The 19,901-nt window shown below is 40.1% G+C and overlaps 1 protein-coding gene across 1 annotated transcript in view; it reads right to left on the minus strand.

Annotated features, from left to right (window-relative positions):
* Window positions 1-19,901, minus strand: part of GLP1R (glucagon like peptide 1 receptor) — a 175,096-nt gene that overhangs the window by 68,950 nt on the left and 86,245 nt on the right. Inside the window, exon 4 of the mRNA XM_072410312.1 lies at window positions 2,585-2,706. Coding sequence (XP_072266413.1) covers window positions 2,585-2,706 — 122 coding nt within the window. The remainder of the gene's footprint in view (window positions 1-2,584; window positions 2,707-19,901) is intronic.

The raw sequence follows: 19,901 nt of genomic DNA on the forward strand, positions 1-19,901 counted from the left end.
TCCTGCACTGATCGATATCTAACCTTGTACATTGCTCTGCCACTATATTTAGCTTAGATACTTCACTTCAAATTACCTGAAGACTAAGTATGTTTGTAAAGCAAACTTCCCTTGTGTAGTTTTCCATAGGCAGATGTCTACAGAACAACTCATACAAGTCCCAGTCCCAGTCGGCCCATTGGCATTTTCTGCTCTGCCCGTCCTCTCAGCAATGATGAAGTATTAGGCGGATGGAATTGTGAAGACGTTAATGTCTCGTACATCTGGAGAGGCTCTGGGGATCAGAATTCATCCCGGCAGCTGTGTAGAACCACAGACGTATCCAGGACAGAGCGAGTGGCAGATAATGAAATGTACTGGACAATATACGCCGATGATTCAATTTACCGCTGTGCGTAATTATCTAATAAATATACCTGAGCGACATTTTACACGAACGCTAAACTGTCCTCCATGAGTAATCCTTCAGCTGCTCGGAGAAGGGACAGCCGGTAATATTGGATGATCAGAACATTACGAATGACTTTCAACAACTACGGGAATAGTTTATAAGTAAAACTAGATGTGAGATCAGACTGAATTTAATGATATCTCCGGGCTCGCTGGGTTTTATTACCCCGGAGTGAAAATAATTAGTTATGTTTCATTCGGAGACTCGATTCCCATTTTTTTTGGTTACATTGGTAGATTGGTTGAATAAAGACAAATGTTTGTCAGCTTCAGAATCTCACAGACTGCAGAAGCTTTGGTACAAGAAGAAATAAAACAAATTTCCCCCGAGATAAACATTGCATGGGGTTGGGATGGAGGTGATAGACCTCTCCCGAGGTGGCTCTGAGCGGAGCTGTCAATCAAGGCAGCAGATTCATTGAACTGGATTTATTAAAGCTCCCCAAGGCAGGAGAGGATACACCAGTGAAGCTGGGTGATCCAGCAAACCTGGAATACATTTCCTAAAGGTGATTTGCTATTAACAAATGTTTTCAAACCTGCATCAGATCCATTCCGGGTTTGCTGGATCACTTAGGTTCACTGATGAAAGTGTATCATTTCCAGCCTTGGAGAGCTTTCCTATTTAATCCCAATGTGCCAGGTTGCTTCCATTCATATGGGCGGCAAGAAGGATTACACCCACAGGAAGGCGCAGCTTACTTGTTAGATTTGGACTATGTGTACAGTGGCATGGTCATGGCGGGTACTAAATAGAAGAAAATTATTAGTCTCACTTCCTCCAATCACCTGTATTCTTGTTGGTGTATTGCAGATTATTGATAACACCGCTCATGGCCCTCTAGTATTCCATAAACTCCATTGGACCCAAGCTGTGACTGTATTCTGTACTCATTCACAAGTCTATAATTCATGCAATGGCTCCATTTTACCTAGGAAGGGGGGGGGGGGGTGGCAGGAAAAAATTGCAATGGGGTCCAGTGATTTCTTGGCACTGATCATATTACTAAAAGCAAAAGTTATTTACCATTAATGTATTATCGGATATAAAGCTGCACTACTTTGTGTTCTTTCTTTTATTTGTCTTGAGTTTAACAAAAATTACTATAAAGATCTCTTTCATATACTGAAGGTAAAAATGTTTTCCAGCTTGCATAATAGAAAGTTCATTTATCCAAAGTAGGTACTGCCTTTGCATGTGAAGTGTGTATGTGAGCATTTATATGTATACAAGATATAACAAATAACTGACTTTTATTTATTTTAATGAAGCTCCGATGTCGTCTTGTTTCTCACTGTTGGAAGGTGAGGAGCCGATCAGTTTCTGATGTTTTTTCTTTCCTTCATCCATTGACTCAAAGTGTGTTCCTTTATTCACTGATTTCCATTTAGGAAAAAGAATAAAGTGCCAAGGTGCCAAATCTGGTGAATATGGAGGATGTTCCAGCGTAGTAATGTGTTTGTGGGTCACAGAAAGTGCTGTGTGAGAAGGAGCATTGTCCTGATGAAGAATGAAACCATTTCCCACATTTCTGCCGTCTTTTCCTGACTCTTTCTCTCAGCTTTGTCTTCCTTATAATAATGTTGGGTCACTGTTGTGTCTTCTGGAACCCATTCTGCCAAAATGACGCCTTCATGTCACAAAACACGATGACATGGCTGGGAATTTGGACTTTTTTGATTCTTGGTGATGAAGGTGTTTCCTGTGGTTTGGTTTCAGGATCATACTGGAAGATCCGGGTTTCGGCACCAAGTGATGACTTTATGGAAAAGGTTCCACCTCAAGTTGCTGCAGAATGTCAGCGCAAAGTTCCTCTTTTTGATGTGAAATTTTACTAAAATTATCAAATTGATAACTTTTATATTTTCTGCACATGAGAGGAAACACAACGGCATTAAACCGTGACAACAAACTAAACACAGAGAGTGCCGGGGTTTGTCCTGCGTGTTTGGAGAAGTTTACACATTCCTGGCAAGAGATCAGAATCATCTCACTGCTTTGTGATAGAAATAGAAACCTAGATTCCCTATTTCATAGGCAGACCTCGTATATATACACATTTACCATAACAATATATATAATTTTTATCTATCTCATACAGTCACATTAAATTTCACCAATTGCTATCATTACCTTCAGAGAGCGATCCTCACATTCTGATAGGTTCCTCCAGGGGACGCTAGAGTTCTCCTTGGAATCTTTGACCAGCCAGGTGCCCTCCAGGGTACAATACCGAAACACCTTGCCCTGCATCACTGCCAAGAGACAAGCAGACACACCTTTATCACAAGAACAATGGGGAATGCAGCTGATGCTAACACAGGTAAGTATATCAGTGCCGGCGCAGATCTGCATATTTAAATAGCAATAATTAGGTAAAGGAATATTTGGGTATAAATAAATATTAACGCATTACTCTTGCACCATTATCAATTATCTGCCATTTATAGAGCTAACATATTATGTAGCGCTGCATACCAAACAAGTAATAATACAGAAAGAGAGGAGGATCTGTCTAATACAGCTTACAATTTATAGGAAGATATATTGTAGCAGAAATATAATAGATTTGGAGAACATACAGATGTGTTAGAATCCCTGCATAGAAATCAGCCTTTATCTCATAGCTACCTAAGAATCTTTATTTTCACTCAGGTTATCCCAGTCTGGATAGGTAAAGCATGAAATGAATAGTCCATATTTATTTTTTTTATTATTAATATTATTAATAATAATAATTAAAAGTTTTTTTTTAGCGCCAACATATTACACAGAGCTGTACATTAAATAGGGGAAAAATATAAAATATGTAAAGCAGTTTTGCTGCAATATTCATCTTTTATTTCATTTAGTTCCCTGCAGTACTTTTTGCTCTGCCGTTAGATGTAGTCCAATGAATAACATTATTTACCGCACTTCCTTTGAGCCCAGGCATCTTGAACTCACCCCAGTGTGTGACTGGAAGGAGAAGCAGAAGAGAGATGGGCTCATGTATTTCACTTCACTTAGTATGAGCCCACTGGCTCTTTGTACTGCTTCTTCCTTCCATACTCTAGCCCTGCTGTACAGAAACCGCAAGATGCTGATACCATAATTATCATATTAATGCATTAGAAATAACGGAGCTTCTTTAACTTTTTATGTCTTATATCTGCTTGTACTTTAATGTTGAGCACTGATGAAAAGGGAGGATTGTATCTCTTTCAACACAATGATCCCTATATAAATAACTGCATTTCAAGAATATGCAAAGGAAATATTTAAAGTTTTAGTTTTGGATGAAGTATGGAAGTCTTAGATACATTTTATTGCTGTTTGTGTCCACCTAGGAAGATTCACCCTCTTTTTTCGCCATTGCCACTAAGATAAAAAGTTAGGGCCAGCCCAAAATTAATTTTATCTACAGATGAAAGGAAAATGATTCCAAGTTTTTTGGGATAAATATCGTGTAAAGATTTCCTTTCATTTCCTGTTGTATCTTTAGAACAGGAAGTGCAGTGATCCCCCCGGCTGCTTTTAGATGGGTGCACCACCTGGCACTTTTCAGCTACCACCCGACTGTTTTTGGATAGTTATGAAAAGTTTGTCAAAATTGGGGCCGCCACAACCTACAGCTTCTTCTCACCCCACATAAAGACATTTCTGGGGAGAACACCCCTCAGGGGGCAGATAGGAACAAATGACCTATTAGGGGTTTAACCCTTCCCTGCTTTATACATAGAGACACATTTTTGGATAGACATAGAGTATTTTAATTTAAATTTTCCGATCTGTCTAAACCTTGTGTCACTTTTCTCTCTAAATCGATGTTATTGGAGGATTTCACGTGAAAAGTAGATTTTAAATCCGTCTCAGTGTTATGTCAATGGGAGGATGAAGATTTTGTTAATTGGTGGAGGATTGCTGGTTTTATATTGTGCCGAGATCAGCAGGTTGTATCAGCTAAGTGAAGGATTGGAATAACATTATTGATTATCTCTCAGCTGATTCTTACATTTGTATCTCACCGCCGAGCTCTGCCCTTATACTCTATATAGACGGATCATTAATTAGGAAGAAACATTTCTGGAAAGAGTCCTGCAGTTATTTTTCTTACATTTTGTAGAATGACCTTTACTCCGGGGAAGTCACAAAATTGAAAAATGATTACAGTTGTGTAGGAAATGATCCGCGTAGTTCACTTTGGGTTTCCTTTTAAAATGTAAAACAAAATTCTGCATATATTTGTAGCATAAAAGGGAGCAGTAAAAGCTCAATAAAAGCCTCACATACCAGAGACAAGACACATAGTTACATAGTAAGTCAGGTTGATAAAAGACATAAATCCATCCAGGTCACCCACTAGGGAAATAAACATATCCCAGATATAAAACCCTATAGACATGGCTGATCCAGAGGAAGGCAAAAATACCCCTGGTACAATTTGCTTCAAAAGGGGAAAAAATTCCTTCCTGATCCCATGAGACAATCGGATGTTCCCTGGATCAGCAGTCTCTGTTATCTATAAATCCTTAATCCCCAGTTATATTCTGTGCTTCTAGAAATCATCCAGCTTTTTCTTATAGCAATCTATAGAACTTGCTGAAACTCCTTCAGACTGCTAACTGCTTGTTTTTTGCCTTGGGGATGATGAATGAGACCATAAACTTAACCTTTTTGTGGTTTCCTCCTCTTCATGCATTCGGTCCCCCAAAGGTTCCACTTTTGCCTGCCTGTCCAATTGAAGTTCTTTTATATCATTGTCTACAATGATGGACCACTGTACCTAAATTACAGAGGAGGATGCCAGGGGCAATCAAGGGGTCTGATTTATTAAAACTCTCCAAGGCTGGAGGTAATACAAGTGAAGCTGGGTGATCCTGGAAACCTCAAATAGATCTCTTCTAGAATTCAAAACATTTGCTAGTAAATAGCAAATTACTTTGAAGAAATCAATGGCTTGCTGGATCACCCAGCTTCACTGATGTCATTGCATCCTCTCCAGCCTTGGAGAGTTTTAATAAATCAGGCTCTATATTTTAGGGTGTTGGGTGGTGAAGAAGAGCACCAAAACTTTCACCAAAAGGAAAAACAGGTGTAATGCCTTCGATCCTTCTGCAAACCAAGTCCAGTAGGTTCCATCCCATCCCATCTTCCTTTTTCTTTCCAGCGCATACTGCACAGCTTCTTCTTTGGGCTTTTACTCATGTCACCCAATCTCACATTGCGCATGCGTGAGATCGGCACTCTATTTGAACTCCCCCCCAGCGGTGTTACTGGAGGTGGATTTTCCATGCAAAAAATTGGATTCATTACAAAATAGCTGTATTGAGTCCAACACACAGAAATATTGATATAAAATATAAATTTTATTATATATATATTACACATGCAACTGTACAGTTATATTATATGCTTTTTATATTAACTATTTTTTTATTTTATGGTTTTTTATTTAAAGTTTATTATTAAATATTTTGAATATTGGACATATTTTGGTGAGTTATGTCTAATAATTAAAGGCCAAATAAATGCAAAATAAATTTCCTTGCAAAAAAATGTAATGTTTTTTGCATGGAAATATGGACAGAATTGTAACGCTAGGGGGGTAAATATTCCAGAGAAGCCCCTTCTGCCCATGCCCGATCTCAAACAGCCTGTAGCTTCCTGGGACATGTGACCTATGTATCCCTGGAGGCTGCGGGTTTACTATTTAGTCTATAATGCCGCGGCAGAAAAGATGAAAGGGGAGTGAATCCTGAGTTACTATATCATGCTGCTTTCCTGCACATGATTGGCTTCTTGCACTCCGATATTCCACACCTGATGTACTTGAGACCAAGTTTAATTTAGGTATTTATGCTATAAGAATTTAAACCAAATATTGCTGTTATTATTATTATTAATAAAAATAAACAATATTTATATAGCGCCAACATATTACGCAGCGCTGTATATTAAATGGGGTTGCAAATGACATACTAATACAGTGATACAGCAGAAGAGGACCCTGCCCTGAAGAGCTTACAATCTAAAAGGTGGAGGGAGGGAAGTAGGAATTTATTATTTTGTGTGTTTTATATTTGGAGTTCACTTTTAACACATAACCCAAAATCTAACCCCCACCCTCCATTACTAAGACTATTATATAAAGTTATTGCCTCTCATTGTATATAGGAATTATTATATATGATCTTCTCTGTTCAGTCTCCCTCCATTTCCATCTCATTAACATCTTATTTTATAGATCTGGATGTGAATTGTATGAACCCAAACCGACCATGACAGGTGATACTGGCCACGGTCAGGAGGTAGAAGAAGCGTTAATGGGGCAGTTTATCACCCCAGGGAGATCATTGTGTGATACGATGACAGGTAAGCCATTCAGGAGAATTGCAGATATTAGATTATCCTGATCACACGCGCGAGGAGTAACGGCCAAAAGTGATTTTGTTGGAAGTAATAAATGGCGGGGGGCAGGACCCACACAACGATCTATAGAAGTATCATTATATATTCACGCACCCTTGGCTTGGTTTTTGTCTTTTTTCATTTTTTTTGTAAAGAACAGGCAGATGAGCGTGCAAAAAAATGTCCCCGATTACCAGAAGCGGTCAGCAGAAAGAATCTTCTCAATGATTTCTGCTGTTAAAGGGTTTTACAACTTCCAGGAAAAATATGTCTATGGGTTAGGAGTTTATCAGGAATGAATATACTTGTGTTTAAAGGGATGGAAGTATAATTGTAAAGCCCCAGTGTGATGGAAGCAGCCATACTGAGGTTCATTAAATGACAGTCCTAGGGCAGCGCAGTGCCCAGCCATGTGCCCGTCCATAGGCACATCATAGAGCAGTGCTTCTTAACCAGAGTTCCTCTAGAGGGCGCTAGAGGGTCCTTGAGCAATGAGCGGTGTGTACCTCTCAGGTCAGTGTAAGTGGCACCAATGATCTTTTTGGCTATCTGTAAGGGTGACATTCTTCCCACTGGCCACCACACTAATATACTGTGATCTGTGGATATAGTAATTATAGAAGGGGGGCCCTGAAGACCTGAAAGTTATTTCAAGGCCCCCCATGTAAAAAGGTTGAGAAACACTCTCATAGAGTAAGAAAATGCCAGGGAAGTCAATTATCATGGTGTGTTTGCTGGTCTGCCATCAGAAATATCTGGGCTCCCTCCCACATGTCTGAAAGTTCCAGCATTGCAAAAGTAAAGGGCCCAGTACAGAAGTTCCTCCTGCACCCCCTTTCTTGATAGTGGACCTGTGTGTTTAGTCTTCAACACTGGAAACTTATTTACCACCTAAGGGAAATAGTCTTTGTTTTTTTCTGGTGATCTAAAACACGATGTCTGAATTTTACAAGTATAAGTTTATACTCAAGTATAAACCAGATTCCCCCCCTCATAAAGATAATTTAAATGACTCATCTTACTTACATCTTAAATGACACCAAGTCAAAAGTGCAAAATACATTAACTTGTTACAAAAACGACATATTTATATATATATTTATTTATACAGTGGTACCTCGGTATAAGTCTGCGTTGGAATTAGTCCAACTTAGTATTAGTCCTGTTTGGACACAAAAAATTTTGCTTGGTTTACAACCTTTGTGCTAGAACCTGTATGGCTCAAAATTAGTCCTAACACCGCGCGCTATACTTATTAACCTCTCGAGACAAAGCCATGACTGCCCATGAGTGTCAGTATGCCAGTTGCTACCATTCAGTGAACAACCCGCGCTATAACTCTCTGTGATATACATAACATCTTCTCCCTTCTCAGCACCATCCTAGTAGGCACTCCACTCAAAACCACTAATTGCTTTTGTATTTATGTACTTTAGTATTAAGCAGAGTTTAAATTATTTCATACAACCCCATCAATGTATAATATGCCAATAACAATACTAATACTAATAATGGTAACGGATTAATCATTTTTTTTTTTTCTTATGGGAAAAATTTATTTGTATAATCCTGTAGGTACCACTGTATATATATATATATATATATATATATATATATATATATATTAGAGAGAGAGAGAGAGAGAGAGGGAGAGAGAGAGAGAGAGAGAGAGAGAGAGTAAGTCTAATGTACCCCCTTTTAAATACATTTTTTAATTTCCTAGCTAAAGTAAAAACATTCAGGAACCAGGCTGCTTTTATTTGTCCTGGTTTTTGGAAGGTTCACTTGAAAAATACATTTTTTGTTGCCTTTTTAAAAGCCTGCTGATCATCCTATTTTAAAGCAATGGACTTCATTTACAGAATTTTCCAATTATGAAGATATACCATCCTCCACTCTTTTTGGTACAATTTCACAAAGATTTTGGAGACTGTTCCTACGAATGTATGCCCATTTGAGGTCAGGTCCTGATGTTGGGTGAGAAGACCTGGCCCATCATTCCAATTCACTCCAAAGCTGTACAGTAGGGTTGAGGTCCAGGCTCTGTGCAGGACATTCGGACACCAAACTGGTGACCCCATGTCTTTATGGAGCTGGCTTTGTACCCCGGGGCTCAGTCATGGGGGAACAGAAAAAGGTCTTCACCAAACTGTGAGCACAAGGCTGGAAGACACAATCGTCTGCAATGACCTACAATGTTTTTGTATGATGAAGGATTGACTATTCTCTTCATTGGCACAGCTGAAGTCATTTGAAGGGGGGTTCCAGAACTTTGGTAGCACACCCTGCTCCTGTCTGACCAAGTGATACATGTCTGGGCATTTCTACAAATCTGACCGATGGGATAAGAATGACCACCCAGATCCTTCCCCCGATCCCAAAGTTTGAGCACTGTAAGAAGATAACTAAAGTTCTCCGCACTCCCTCTGCAGCTAATAAAGAAGCAAAACCTAAAGCAGGGAGACATATATCTGCCAACTAGGATTCACCCCCGGAGTCCTATACAATATTTATATGGAGAGAGAGAAATACTGCACCACCACAGCAGAAAAAACAAAAAACATTTGCTAAAAAACAATCCAAAAATGCTCAAATGAAGCAAGAAATAAGAAGCAGCTCCATTGGGAATGTAAATGCAGATTTTTGCATAACTAAAATAAGTGCTCTTTTCTTGTTTTTTTTATTTTTCTTCGACTTTTGATTGTACTTTACATTTATTTATTTTTTGTTTTAATAAAATCATTCAGGCAAAGTGAGCTCCAGCTGAGGATAATGATACATTGAATTTAGACCGAGCCAAGAATGTCACCGTCACTTATCATTAGATACGGCTAGAACATGAGTCACAAAGTCATTGGAGAACTCTGACAACCAGTTCTGCCCTAATAAAATACTACACTGGATATTAATGGAACATTGTCTGGCCTACTTTACCCATATTTTATGTTCTAGGAAAGCTCTTCAACTTTAAAACTGAATTCCTGAATCAGAAGCCACCGGAAAATGTATCTTCAGTTTTATTATTAAGTAAATCCAGTTGGCTCATTGAGTAATTTCCATTTTCTTGCCTCTGTTCTATAGACACTGACATGTGCCAACCCATTGCATTTGCCAGGTGATAAGTGGGAGGGTCGTTGTAGTTCACGTGATCCGGCTATGTGAATCATATGAAGGTTATGTTTAGAACCATGGCAGGATCAGACATTCCTCCATGAACATTCCATGGACATTCCTCCTTGCCAGCCACTTGGCCGCCCCCACTGATGTGTTGGTTCCTAAAGAACTAGCATTTTCACAATGCGGGTGGCAGTGGGAGGTAATGAAGTGTTCACATAAAACAGTAAATCTTACATCCACGTGCATATGTTTAAAACATTATTCCCTAACAAAAATAAAAAACAGACTTTTAATGCATATTACCATCCAACAGTTTAAAATAAAACAATAAATTTATTATACAAAATAATAATTTACATATAGTTAAAAAATAACCATGGCAAATAATCCCATGAAAAAGTCTCAATCATTGTACGACGCGTTTCATAGACAAAGTCCACTTCATCATGAACGTAATTGAGATCTATAAATTACATATAATACACATATTTTCAAAAATGAATCCATAGATCAATATATATAAAAAGCAAACAGTATGTTGTATGATTTATAATTCTCACCAATCATTTTATGAATAGCAAAATCCCCTCAAACTGTCAGCTCCTTTAGGTCCCCAAAAAAAGAGGCGAGGTCAGCAGTTTAATGTACAAATATGTATGATCCACATTGAGAGTCAATAAACCAACTTATAACTTGTACATACCGATCCCATTGGAACATCGGGGTAACATGAAGAAGTGCAGCTTTTGGGGCTGCCAATAAAGTAAACCTGTGGATTTCCCTTACAGGACAAAGTATCTTGAAGAGACCTTTTCTTGCCATAAACTTCCATTTGTGGAAAAATGTTTTTTTTTCCTTTTTTTCACGGGAGATATGCTCTGACATGTCACCTTGACATAAAATTAGCCCCTCTTCCCCCTGATGACCAAATTCCAGGAGTTTGCAAAATGTCAAAACATTTGCAATTGGCTTTAAAATCTTTTTCAGCTGAAGATTAACTTTAACTGAAAAAGTTTTTTTCACCACTTTGAACATTCTCCTACATATCTCCAAACACTCAACGGCTCCCTGCAATTAAATATATTCTTTACCTGTCTACCTGAAGATCTATGTCTCATTTCTTCCCTCCCCTTCAGGGCTTTTTTTCTATTCATTATTTAATACTTCCAGCAGTGTTTATGGATATCTCTTAGTTGCCTATGCCCACTGACACATGCTTAGCTTCCATTCTCCGACCTTTAAGTTCTGTAGTGACATAAAGAGCCGGGTTTTTTTAAAGCTCCCTAAAGCAGAAGATAAACTTTCATCAGTGAACCTGTCTGATCCAGAAAACCTGGAATGGATCTGGTGCAGGATTGAAACTTTTGTTAACAAATAGCAAAATACTTTTGAAGAAATCCATTCCAGGTTTGCTGGATCACCCAGCTTCACTGATAAAAGTGTATCCTCTCCAAGCCCAAAGGGTCAACCATGTGATATCATTCCTAAACATGTCAAATAGTGAGGAATCATGCAATGAAGCCTGCAAGACTGCAACAGAGTAAAAGTAGGAGAAACAGACTTCCGGGGAGATGAGTATAAAAGCTCGTCTTTTGCATTTCAGGATTAGTTAGGGATCAGACTGCGTCTCATTAAATTGGTTATTCACTGCAGGATTCATATTTCTCCTAACGCAGTTTTCATCAAATGCACTAAATGAAAAGAGGCTCCTCACTTCCACAGACAATATATGTAACACCTATAGTAAATAAATCTGCAACTTTAATGGATTTGAGTTGCTTTGGGTTTTACAATGTTCATAAAATATTGATACAAAGGAGACTGGACATTTATTAATTTTTATGGGGAAAGGGAGATCTCACTAAAATCTTAGTTACGGGACATGTTTTCAATAAAAAATGTCTGAATTATTTAGCATCACATTGCTTGTGAGAATGTCCACGACTCCAGATCACACAGCCAGATAGCAAAAGGAAAATTACTGTAGAAAAGTATGTTAGATCGGTTATAATAAGTGCTATATATATATATATAGGCATCTAATATAGGCAATAATAGAATCATTTACATTCTTTTTCTTTTCCCTTCCCTCTCTCCAACTCTCTCCTCCCCTGTGTCCTGATATGTGTAAATTATGAATTTTATGTTCTATGCCCAATGTTTACAGGCAACGTATCATCATACTTTGATATAATATTACATAAATAGTGCTCTTCAGGGGCTTTACCAACCTCCGCTCTTCTGGGAGAGAAGATGTTGCAGAGTGTCTCCGGTAATTCGTCAGGTCAGGTACTCATGGTGGGGGTTTGCCCCCATTGGTCAGGTCAGGTACTGATGGTGGGGGTTTGCCCCCATTGGTCAGGTCAGGTAATGATGGTGGGGGTGGGTTTGCCCCCATGGGTGAGGTCAGGTACTGATGGTGGGTGAGAAGACCACCATGAGAAGCTCACCATTCCCATTCATCCCAAAGGTGTTCAGTAGGGTTGAGGTCAGGGCTCTGTGCAGGGCACTCAAGTTCCTTCACACCAAACTGGTGACCCCATGTCTTTATGGAGGGGGCTTTATACCCCGGGTCACAGTCATGGGGGAACAGAAAGGGGTTTTCACCAAACTGTGACCACAAGGCTGGAAGAGCACAATTGTCCACAATGTCTCTGCTTATCTGGCCGGCGATCCTGTGTTTTACATCCTCGTAGTATCACCAGTTTATTCTGAATGAATGAATGACTTACTCCAAGCTCTGCCATTTTCTGCTGGGACTTTATAGACTTTCTGCTCGCAGTCCCCAAAGTCCCTAAAAGCTGGGCTGATCGCTACTGGTGTGTGAATTTGCAAGATTTAGTGCTGATGACCCTGTGATTGTATGCTGCCTGTACTGACCTTTTGCTTGAACCCCAACTCAGCATTTGTCTTTCCCTTGAATACCTCGTCTGGTGGATGGATTACCTCTGGCTCTGTATTCTGGATGTTTCTCTGCTGAAATCCTTTGTATTATCTGTGGGCTCCCGATCCTCTGCCAGTCCTTCCCCAGATGTTATCCCTTGTGCACAGAAGTCCTGGGGGCAACTGTGTGCTGGGATGGCGCAACTGCCCTCCCATGGCTGAGAAGGAGCTTGCTATAGGTGAAAAGTGTGGTGTTAGATTGGTGAATGGTGTCTGGTCAGTACTGGTGCTGGACCAGGGCCTTACAGTCTCCATAGTCTTTGTACGGAGGTCAAGTGTTCACTGAACTCCATAATTACATAGAAAAATTACAAAGTAGAAATATAGGAGAAATTAGCTGATTCTGCATTCCCTTTCATAAACATGATCTATCAGGTATGGCTTTTAAGAAGTTTATTGACAAGCCATGGCAAATTGCCCCCAGGAGAAGAATACCATAAAATGTGTGAAGAACTTATAGGAAGACAATGGTTGTCCTAAAAATGAAGGACACTGACATAAGCAGTCATGGAAACAATTTCACCACCAATAGACCATTTTGCAGTCTGGACCCTCTGCTGCAGTCTGGACCCTCTGCTCCAGGACCTAATATACACATATTAAATATCCTCTAATTTGGAACCCACTCCTATTCACAGAGTCCTGTTTTGGACCCCCAGATTCCAGACAACAGTATTTCATCCCCCAGTATTACCTCTCAAGGTAACAAATTAATACGAAAGCAGAACAGTTGTTTACTATCCTAAAATTAGACAATATGTGTTTATAAATCTCTGAGCACCGTGTGTTCGGTGGAAGTGGTATATATAAAGGGGATAATCACAAACAATTACCTTTGTACTGCCCACTTATCCCTCAATTGTCCCTGCAATTACTATAATGATGCTATTTTGGACTCACTTTGTGCGCAGTGACTGTCAAGAGTCCAAATAATTACCCCAACTGACACAGGACATGCAGGCTGGCACGGTGCCAGGGCGCCCACTAAGTGACTAATTTACCACCATTAACGGTAATGGACACTGGGGCATTCTATCTGTCCACTATGATGACACACAAGGGGTAATGTTAGGCAGTGAAAATGACTTTTCTGTTTCATTTGAGTGAAGTGCCAGTTTATTGCCAAAAGCACACAAAATGAGAGCGCACAGAAACTGCAGGAAATGAAATGTTTTTTATTGCCAGCTTTTATGTGCTACAGAAAAATAAGGACGGCATGTACTCCAAGAAAAGGGCATTCTGCTCCACCTCACGTGCCACTGCGGGTATTCTTCCTATATGTTCTTTATGTATCATCTTCTTGTATCATCTTCTTCATGTATCTCCTTCTTGTATCATCTTCATGTATCTCCTTCTTGTATCATCTTCATGTATCTCCTTCTTGTATCATCTTCATGTATCTCCTTCTTGTATCTTCTTCTTCTAATATCCTCATTATCATCTTGGTATATCTTGGCTCCTCTTCCCCTGTGCTCCAGTTATACAAGGGAGCTGATTTACTGTATGCAGAATGTTCACTTACCGGGGAGAATTGTCACTTTACAAAAGTTAATGCAGTAAATGTAAGAAAATAAATATTTGAATTCCTAATCACATACAAGGAAATCTTATAACTTTATTTTTTCTTCCACATGATTGGATGGAGCCAATGGAGCTTTATCTCATTTACTAAGCTAAGTGAAATATATCATGCAAGAGAATAAATCATTTTGCTAGGTGAACAGCCAATATCCCCTTAATAATTCAAATCCAGCGGCAGCATTTATAGTTGTAACAATTCCCTACTTGATCTGTAAAATGCAACATACCTACATATAAACCTATGATTACTAATTCTTTTTTGAAAGGAAAAATCTTTTTTATTGTGTTTTTCCAAATAATAAACAAAAAGTATCAATAAGTATAAGTAGGTAGCCAAGAAATACAAAGTAATAATTTACCAATAACCAGGAAAAGAAAACATATATGTAAAAAGAAGTTTATCACAGATTTCAGTGGAAAGTAGAATAACACAATATAATCATTGTGGTTAATTGGTAGCAATAAAACAGAAATGTTCTTCCAATAAGCTTTCCATATAAACACAGTAACATATCTAGCGATACAATTGTCTCAACATGAAATGTCAAAGTGAAACAGAAAGAAGGCAAAGAGAAGAAAAAGGAAGATAAGGGGAAAGGGTACAAGGAGGATGTAGATTGGAAGGCAAATATTTGGTAATTAGAGGAAGTCCCCGGTGTTACTCCTGAGGAAGTGATGGGGGGAGATAAATTACCAGGAGCCAACTGAGGATTAGTAGTTATATGGGGGAACATATTAGTGGCAGAGTCCCAAGGGGCCCAAATTCCCTTGAATTTTTATGATTACTAATTGTTACAATTGTCTGCATGCCATTGGCAGATCTCTGCAGAAGCTGATTCCTAATACATAATAGAATTTTTATAACAATATTTCTTTATTCTTGTCATGTGCTTCCTTTACATTGTAAAACAGAGCATTTGCCCCCTCCTCAGACATGATTGGTAGCCTCCTGCCTCCTCCTCCCGTGGTAAGAAAAGAAGTTCTCCCTGAAGGTCTTACTTACTATTGGTTGGCACCAGTACCAGTCATATGCCAGCTTTACTTTTACCAGGAAACAGAATTCTTCTTAAAGTGGAACTAAACCCCGCAATACTCACCTTCCCCCATTGCCTAGTAGGATGCCGCCATCTTCTTCCTTCTCCTTTTCCTGTCGACAATTTATGGCCATCCTGATTGGCCAGGATGATGTTAATCCCACCCATTTGTGCGTCAGAGCAGGAGAATGAAGACAAAGAAATCTGGGGTTTGAAGGCAAACTGGATCTGGACTTGACACACCCCCATAGTAGTGGTGGTAGATTGAGGTTCAGGGAGCAGAGCGTCTGGCGGATTGATCGCGGGGCGGTGCACCTGGAAGCAAGAGGATCAGTTAAAAGGGGGCCCAAAAGTAGGTGTGTTGGTTAACGCCCTCGAGGACCCGCAACCAGAAAAGGGGGTGGCAAGAGTTAAAGTGGAAATTGTTCTAACGGAAATGTTGTAGTTGAAAAGATAAAGAACTGTTGTTGTTATAAATTGACGATGCGGCCAATTTCTTCCATCAAGGATTCCATTCTTTCTTTTTGGTTGTTTTCTTGGGGATAGAAAAGGAATGGGGGGGACGTAGAAGAATGGGGGAGGTGAGATCAGCACTGCCGGTTTCTGCATTTCTGGCACATAAATAGTTTTGCACGTGCAGGTTATTTTTGCAGATGTACAGCGGAGATGTACCGCATGTTATTTTGCTTTGGTTTACACTTGCAATGTTCCCGAGTGTAATCATTTCCCAAGCTAACACCTCTGCCGTAAAGGTAATAAAAGTTTTACTACTTACAAAATACTTTTATTTGAAGCTTTACACTGGAACAAGTAATAATATTGTTTAAACATAATGGAAATCTCCACGCTCCGTGGGCAGCAATGACTCATTTCTCGGTAATTAACGTATCCGCGCATTCCGTAACTTCAGCCACAGCCCCGCGTGAAAGATATTTAGAAAATCTTAATTAACATTAGCTTTGGATAGTGGATCATCGAGGCCCAAAAAGAGGTCAAGAGCGCCATTAATTGGAGGAAAAGGACGGCCTGGAGCGCACCTTGGTTTTATGTTATTCATATCTTTGCTCATTCTGCTCTGGTTGCCATCGCTTGATTTTTGCATATTTTTCTTTTTTGCCATCTAAACTTAAAAGAAGACTTTTTGTTTTTGTGTATTACAACCACAGTCAAATGTTTCCATCCAAGATTCACTCATATTTAACCAAATGGATTCAATTAGAAAATGGATCAATAATGAGTAAGAGTTGATTCACACATTTTTTTCATTGAAGCCAAGCAGCAAAAATGTGTACAATTTGGATAAAAGTTGGGTGAATCTTGTATGAACATTTTTTTTAAATAGACCCCTTATCAGGTTTATTGATACAAAGTTCACCTACATGCTTTTATAAGGTTTACACATACATTTTTCACCTGTGGATTCATTCCTATTTCCCCTTGCTTTAGTTTCCTTTGCTTATATTTTGCCCATCCAAAATTTGTGCAACTGTTCTTAAAAATTGATAGGATTTGCTCTAGATGCGAGTTTTCTCTGCAGTCAATAGGAAAGTCGGAATGTCATAGTTTTTAAGGTCAAATTGTTACCAAAATTTTTGGAGAAGTCAGGGGAACCATTTTTCAAGCAAACCCCCCCCCCCAAAAAAAAAAAAAAAAAACACGGTTTAATGGCAATTAACGAGTTAGCATTTGAATTTCTGTCATTAGTATCCCAATAGGTTTTTGTCTTATGTGATACTTTCACACATTCCTACATTCATACAAATTTCCCAGTAGAACTAGCTCTAAATTAGGGTTTTGTGCTGAAAATGTCAATAGGAAAGTACTTGGTGTACAGATAAAGTGATTAGGGTCAGCAGTCCCATTGTGATTTTCTGGGGACCCTGGGACCCCACTCCCAGAGGAACGTAACATAGCAGCTTTGATGCTTCCATGCCCATGGCCAGGGCGTTGAGTTCTGCCCCTACCAGTAGAATTTGAGTCCAACTTGGTGCTCCTTCCCAGGGCGGTTCCTCCAGCTCTCTCCTTCCAAAGGAGTTATACCGGGGCCCATCCCCTTACAGAGCTGCCCATCTGGCCCCACATCCTGCCAGGCCATACTGTACTACCAATCCCCCGGGTTAATGGACGGACGGGTAATTCCCCCTCCTGGAACACTGATAGCCAAAAGGCCGAAACCCCTAAAAAAATGGCACTGCTCCAAGAAACCTATGTTTCTGATGGGTACTCTTTCCCACAACTTCTGGTGGCCCCAGGTCCCCAGTCTAATTTGATATCTATATGAGAAACCGAGAAAGAGGACTTCTAACTTCCAAACATTGCTCCCCTAGCCAGGTGTAAGCAGCCCCAGAAGTTTCCCAATGTTTAGCCTGGGATTACCCTCATGCAGGCTCTGCACAGTGTAATGCAGTAATGCAAAGTAATTCAGGCAGCCAATTTGTTAACAAGAAAAAAGAGAAAGCAGAGGGACAGAGAGATGAGCTCATGACAGCGCTTCTTCTCTTTCACTATCCAGTCACAGGTTGGGGGTGGGTCCATGACACCCTGAGAGCACAGGAAGTGGGTTGAATGCTGCATGCCACCATTTAACTAGTCAGAAGAGGACATCTAGTGGTGAACAATAAATACTTCAGGAGGCAGCTCCAGACTGAAAGTAAGAATTGTAGCCAAATGTATTTTTAATGGGCGTTTCATTTTTTAAATATTTTATTTTTGATTGGAGCTCTGATGAGACATGTGTACGGTGCGATGGAACCCAAAGCAGTGCTGAGGGGAGACAATATCTTCTAAAACTGATATTCTTTATACAGATCAGCCAAACAGGTAACATCTTTGGGAAAATAAAATTATAAATCATAAATCAGGGGATTAAAATAGACCTTGGCTGGGTGCTGGGTGAATCTGGCAATATTTCCCATTGAGGGCCCTTGTGAGCTCTCCCTGCAGAGTGGCCCCACAGAAGGAGAGATCTCAGTATTAGCACATATTAGAAGTCAGACCTTTCCATCTGAGCGTTCTCATACATCTCAGTCATTCGTGGCAGCACCGGCCCATTGCGGCCATTAATCACTGGGTGATATTTAGCTTTGAGTTCCAGGTTTACCGAGGGGAGGATATAAATGATCCCTCTCGGTGTGGCGATGTCTGGAGGGCAGAGATGACAGATAAATGGCCCCTGGGATTGTCACTGTCACAGCTCAGCGTCTCGCCAAGTACCAGCCAAGAGCATGATGGGAGATTCCTAAATCACACCTGATCTCTAAATCCATCAGCCAGTTATGCTGACTATTAAAGGATCATCCATGCAAAGCCGGTATTATATTGTTTGCTGGATGCCGGAGAGTTATTCCACTGATTTCTCCTATCTCCGGAGGATTTGGCTGCGGAGTTCCTGCACACACGCTGTGCCCGCTATGGGGGCTTCCACCAAACCAGCTTTTATCATTTATAATATGAGGAATGAGGAACAGAAGGAGCCGGATGTATTTTGTGTTCTCTGTTCCACTCCCATTACCATGCATAGACCCATCGGACCTGATTTATTAAAGCTCTCCAAGGCTCCGCTCATTGCCCCTCATTTTGGTCAGTCTATAGTCCTATCTAGAAAAATAAATTGATAAATTCCAATTTAACGTTTAATTTTAATTCATGTCAGACTTTTTTTCAGATTTTACACAGAAACCAAAAAAGGAACCAGGGGCAGGTTTATACTTTTTGCTCCCCTAGGCCAGTTGACTTGTGCTGCCCTACTTACCAGTCAATAAAAGACTTTAACACTGACATTCACATGGAAGGGGGGAGAGTAAAAGAGGAAAGAGAGGGAGAGGAGGGTGAAAAGAGAAGTGGAGAGGGGAGAGAGGGAGAAAGAGAGGGGTGGAGGGGGAAGAGAGAGGGGAGAGAGAAGGAGAGCAAAAGAGAGGGAAAGGGGAAAAGAAAGAGAGAGAAGGAGAAGGGAGAGAGAGGGGAGAGGGAAGAAAATGGAGAGAGCAAGGGAGAAGGGTGGGGGAGCTGAGATAGGGGAAATAAAAGGACAGGGAGAGACAAAGGGAGAATGAGAAGAGAGAGAGAGATGAAGAGGGGAGAGGGAAGAAAAGATAGAGAAGGGATAGAGAGAGAAGAGGGAGGCAAAAAAGAGACAGGGAGTAGGAGAAAGGGAGAACAAGAGGGGAGAGACAGAATGGAGGGAGAGGAGATGGGGGATGGGGTTCATAGAGGGAGAATGGATGAATGAAGAGTAATAGCTGCAATGTCACCCCGCACAGATCTCTATGTGACCGCTGTATAATCACTTTGTGTCCCCTGGTAATGAAGATCTGGTAGGCCAGCCGCCGGTTCTAGGTGGCCTTGTGAGACTTCCAGTCCTGGAATATGTGCGGATGATCTAAACT

The sequence above is a fragment of the Pyxicephalus adspersus genome, chromosome 4 (genome assembly GCF_032062135.1).
Source record: "Pyxicephalus adspersus chromosome 4, UCB_Pads_2.0, whole genome shotgun sequence".
In the NCBI taxonomy this organism is placed as follows: Eukaryota; Metazoa; Chordata; class Amphibia; order Anura; family Pyxicephalidae; genus Pyxicephalus; species Pyxicephalus adspersus.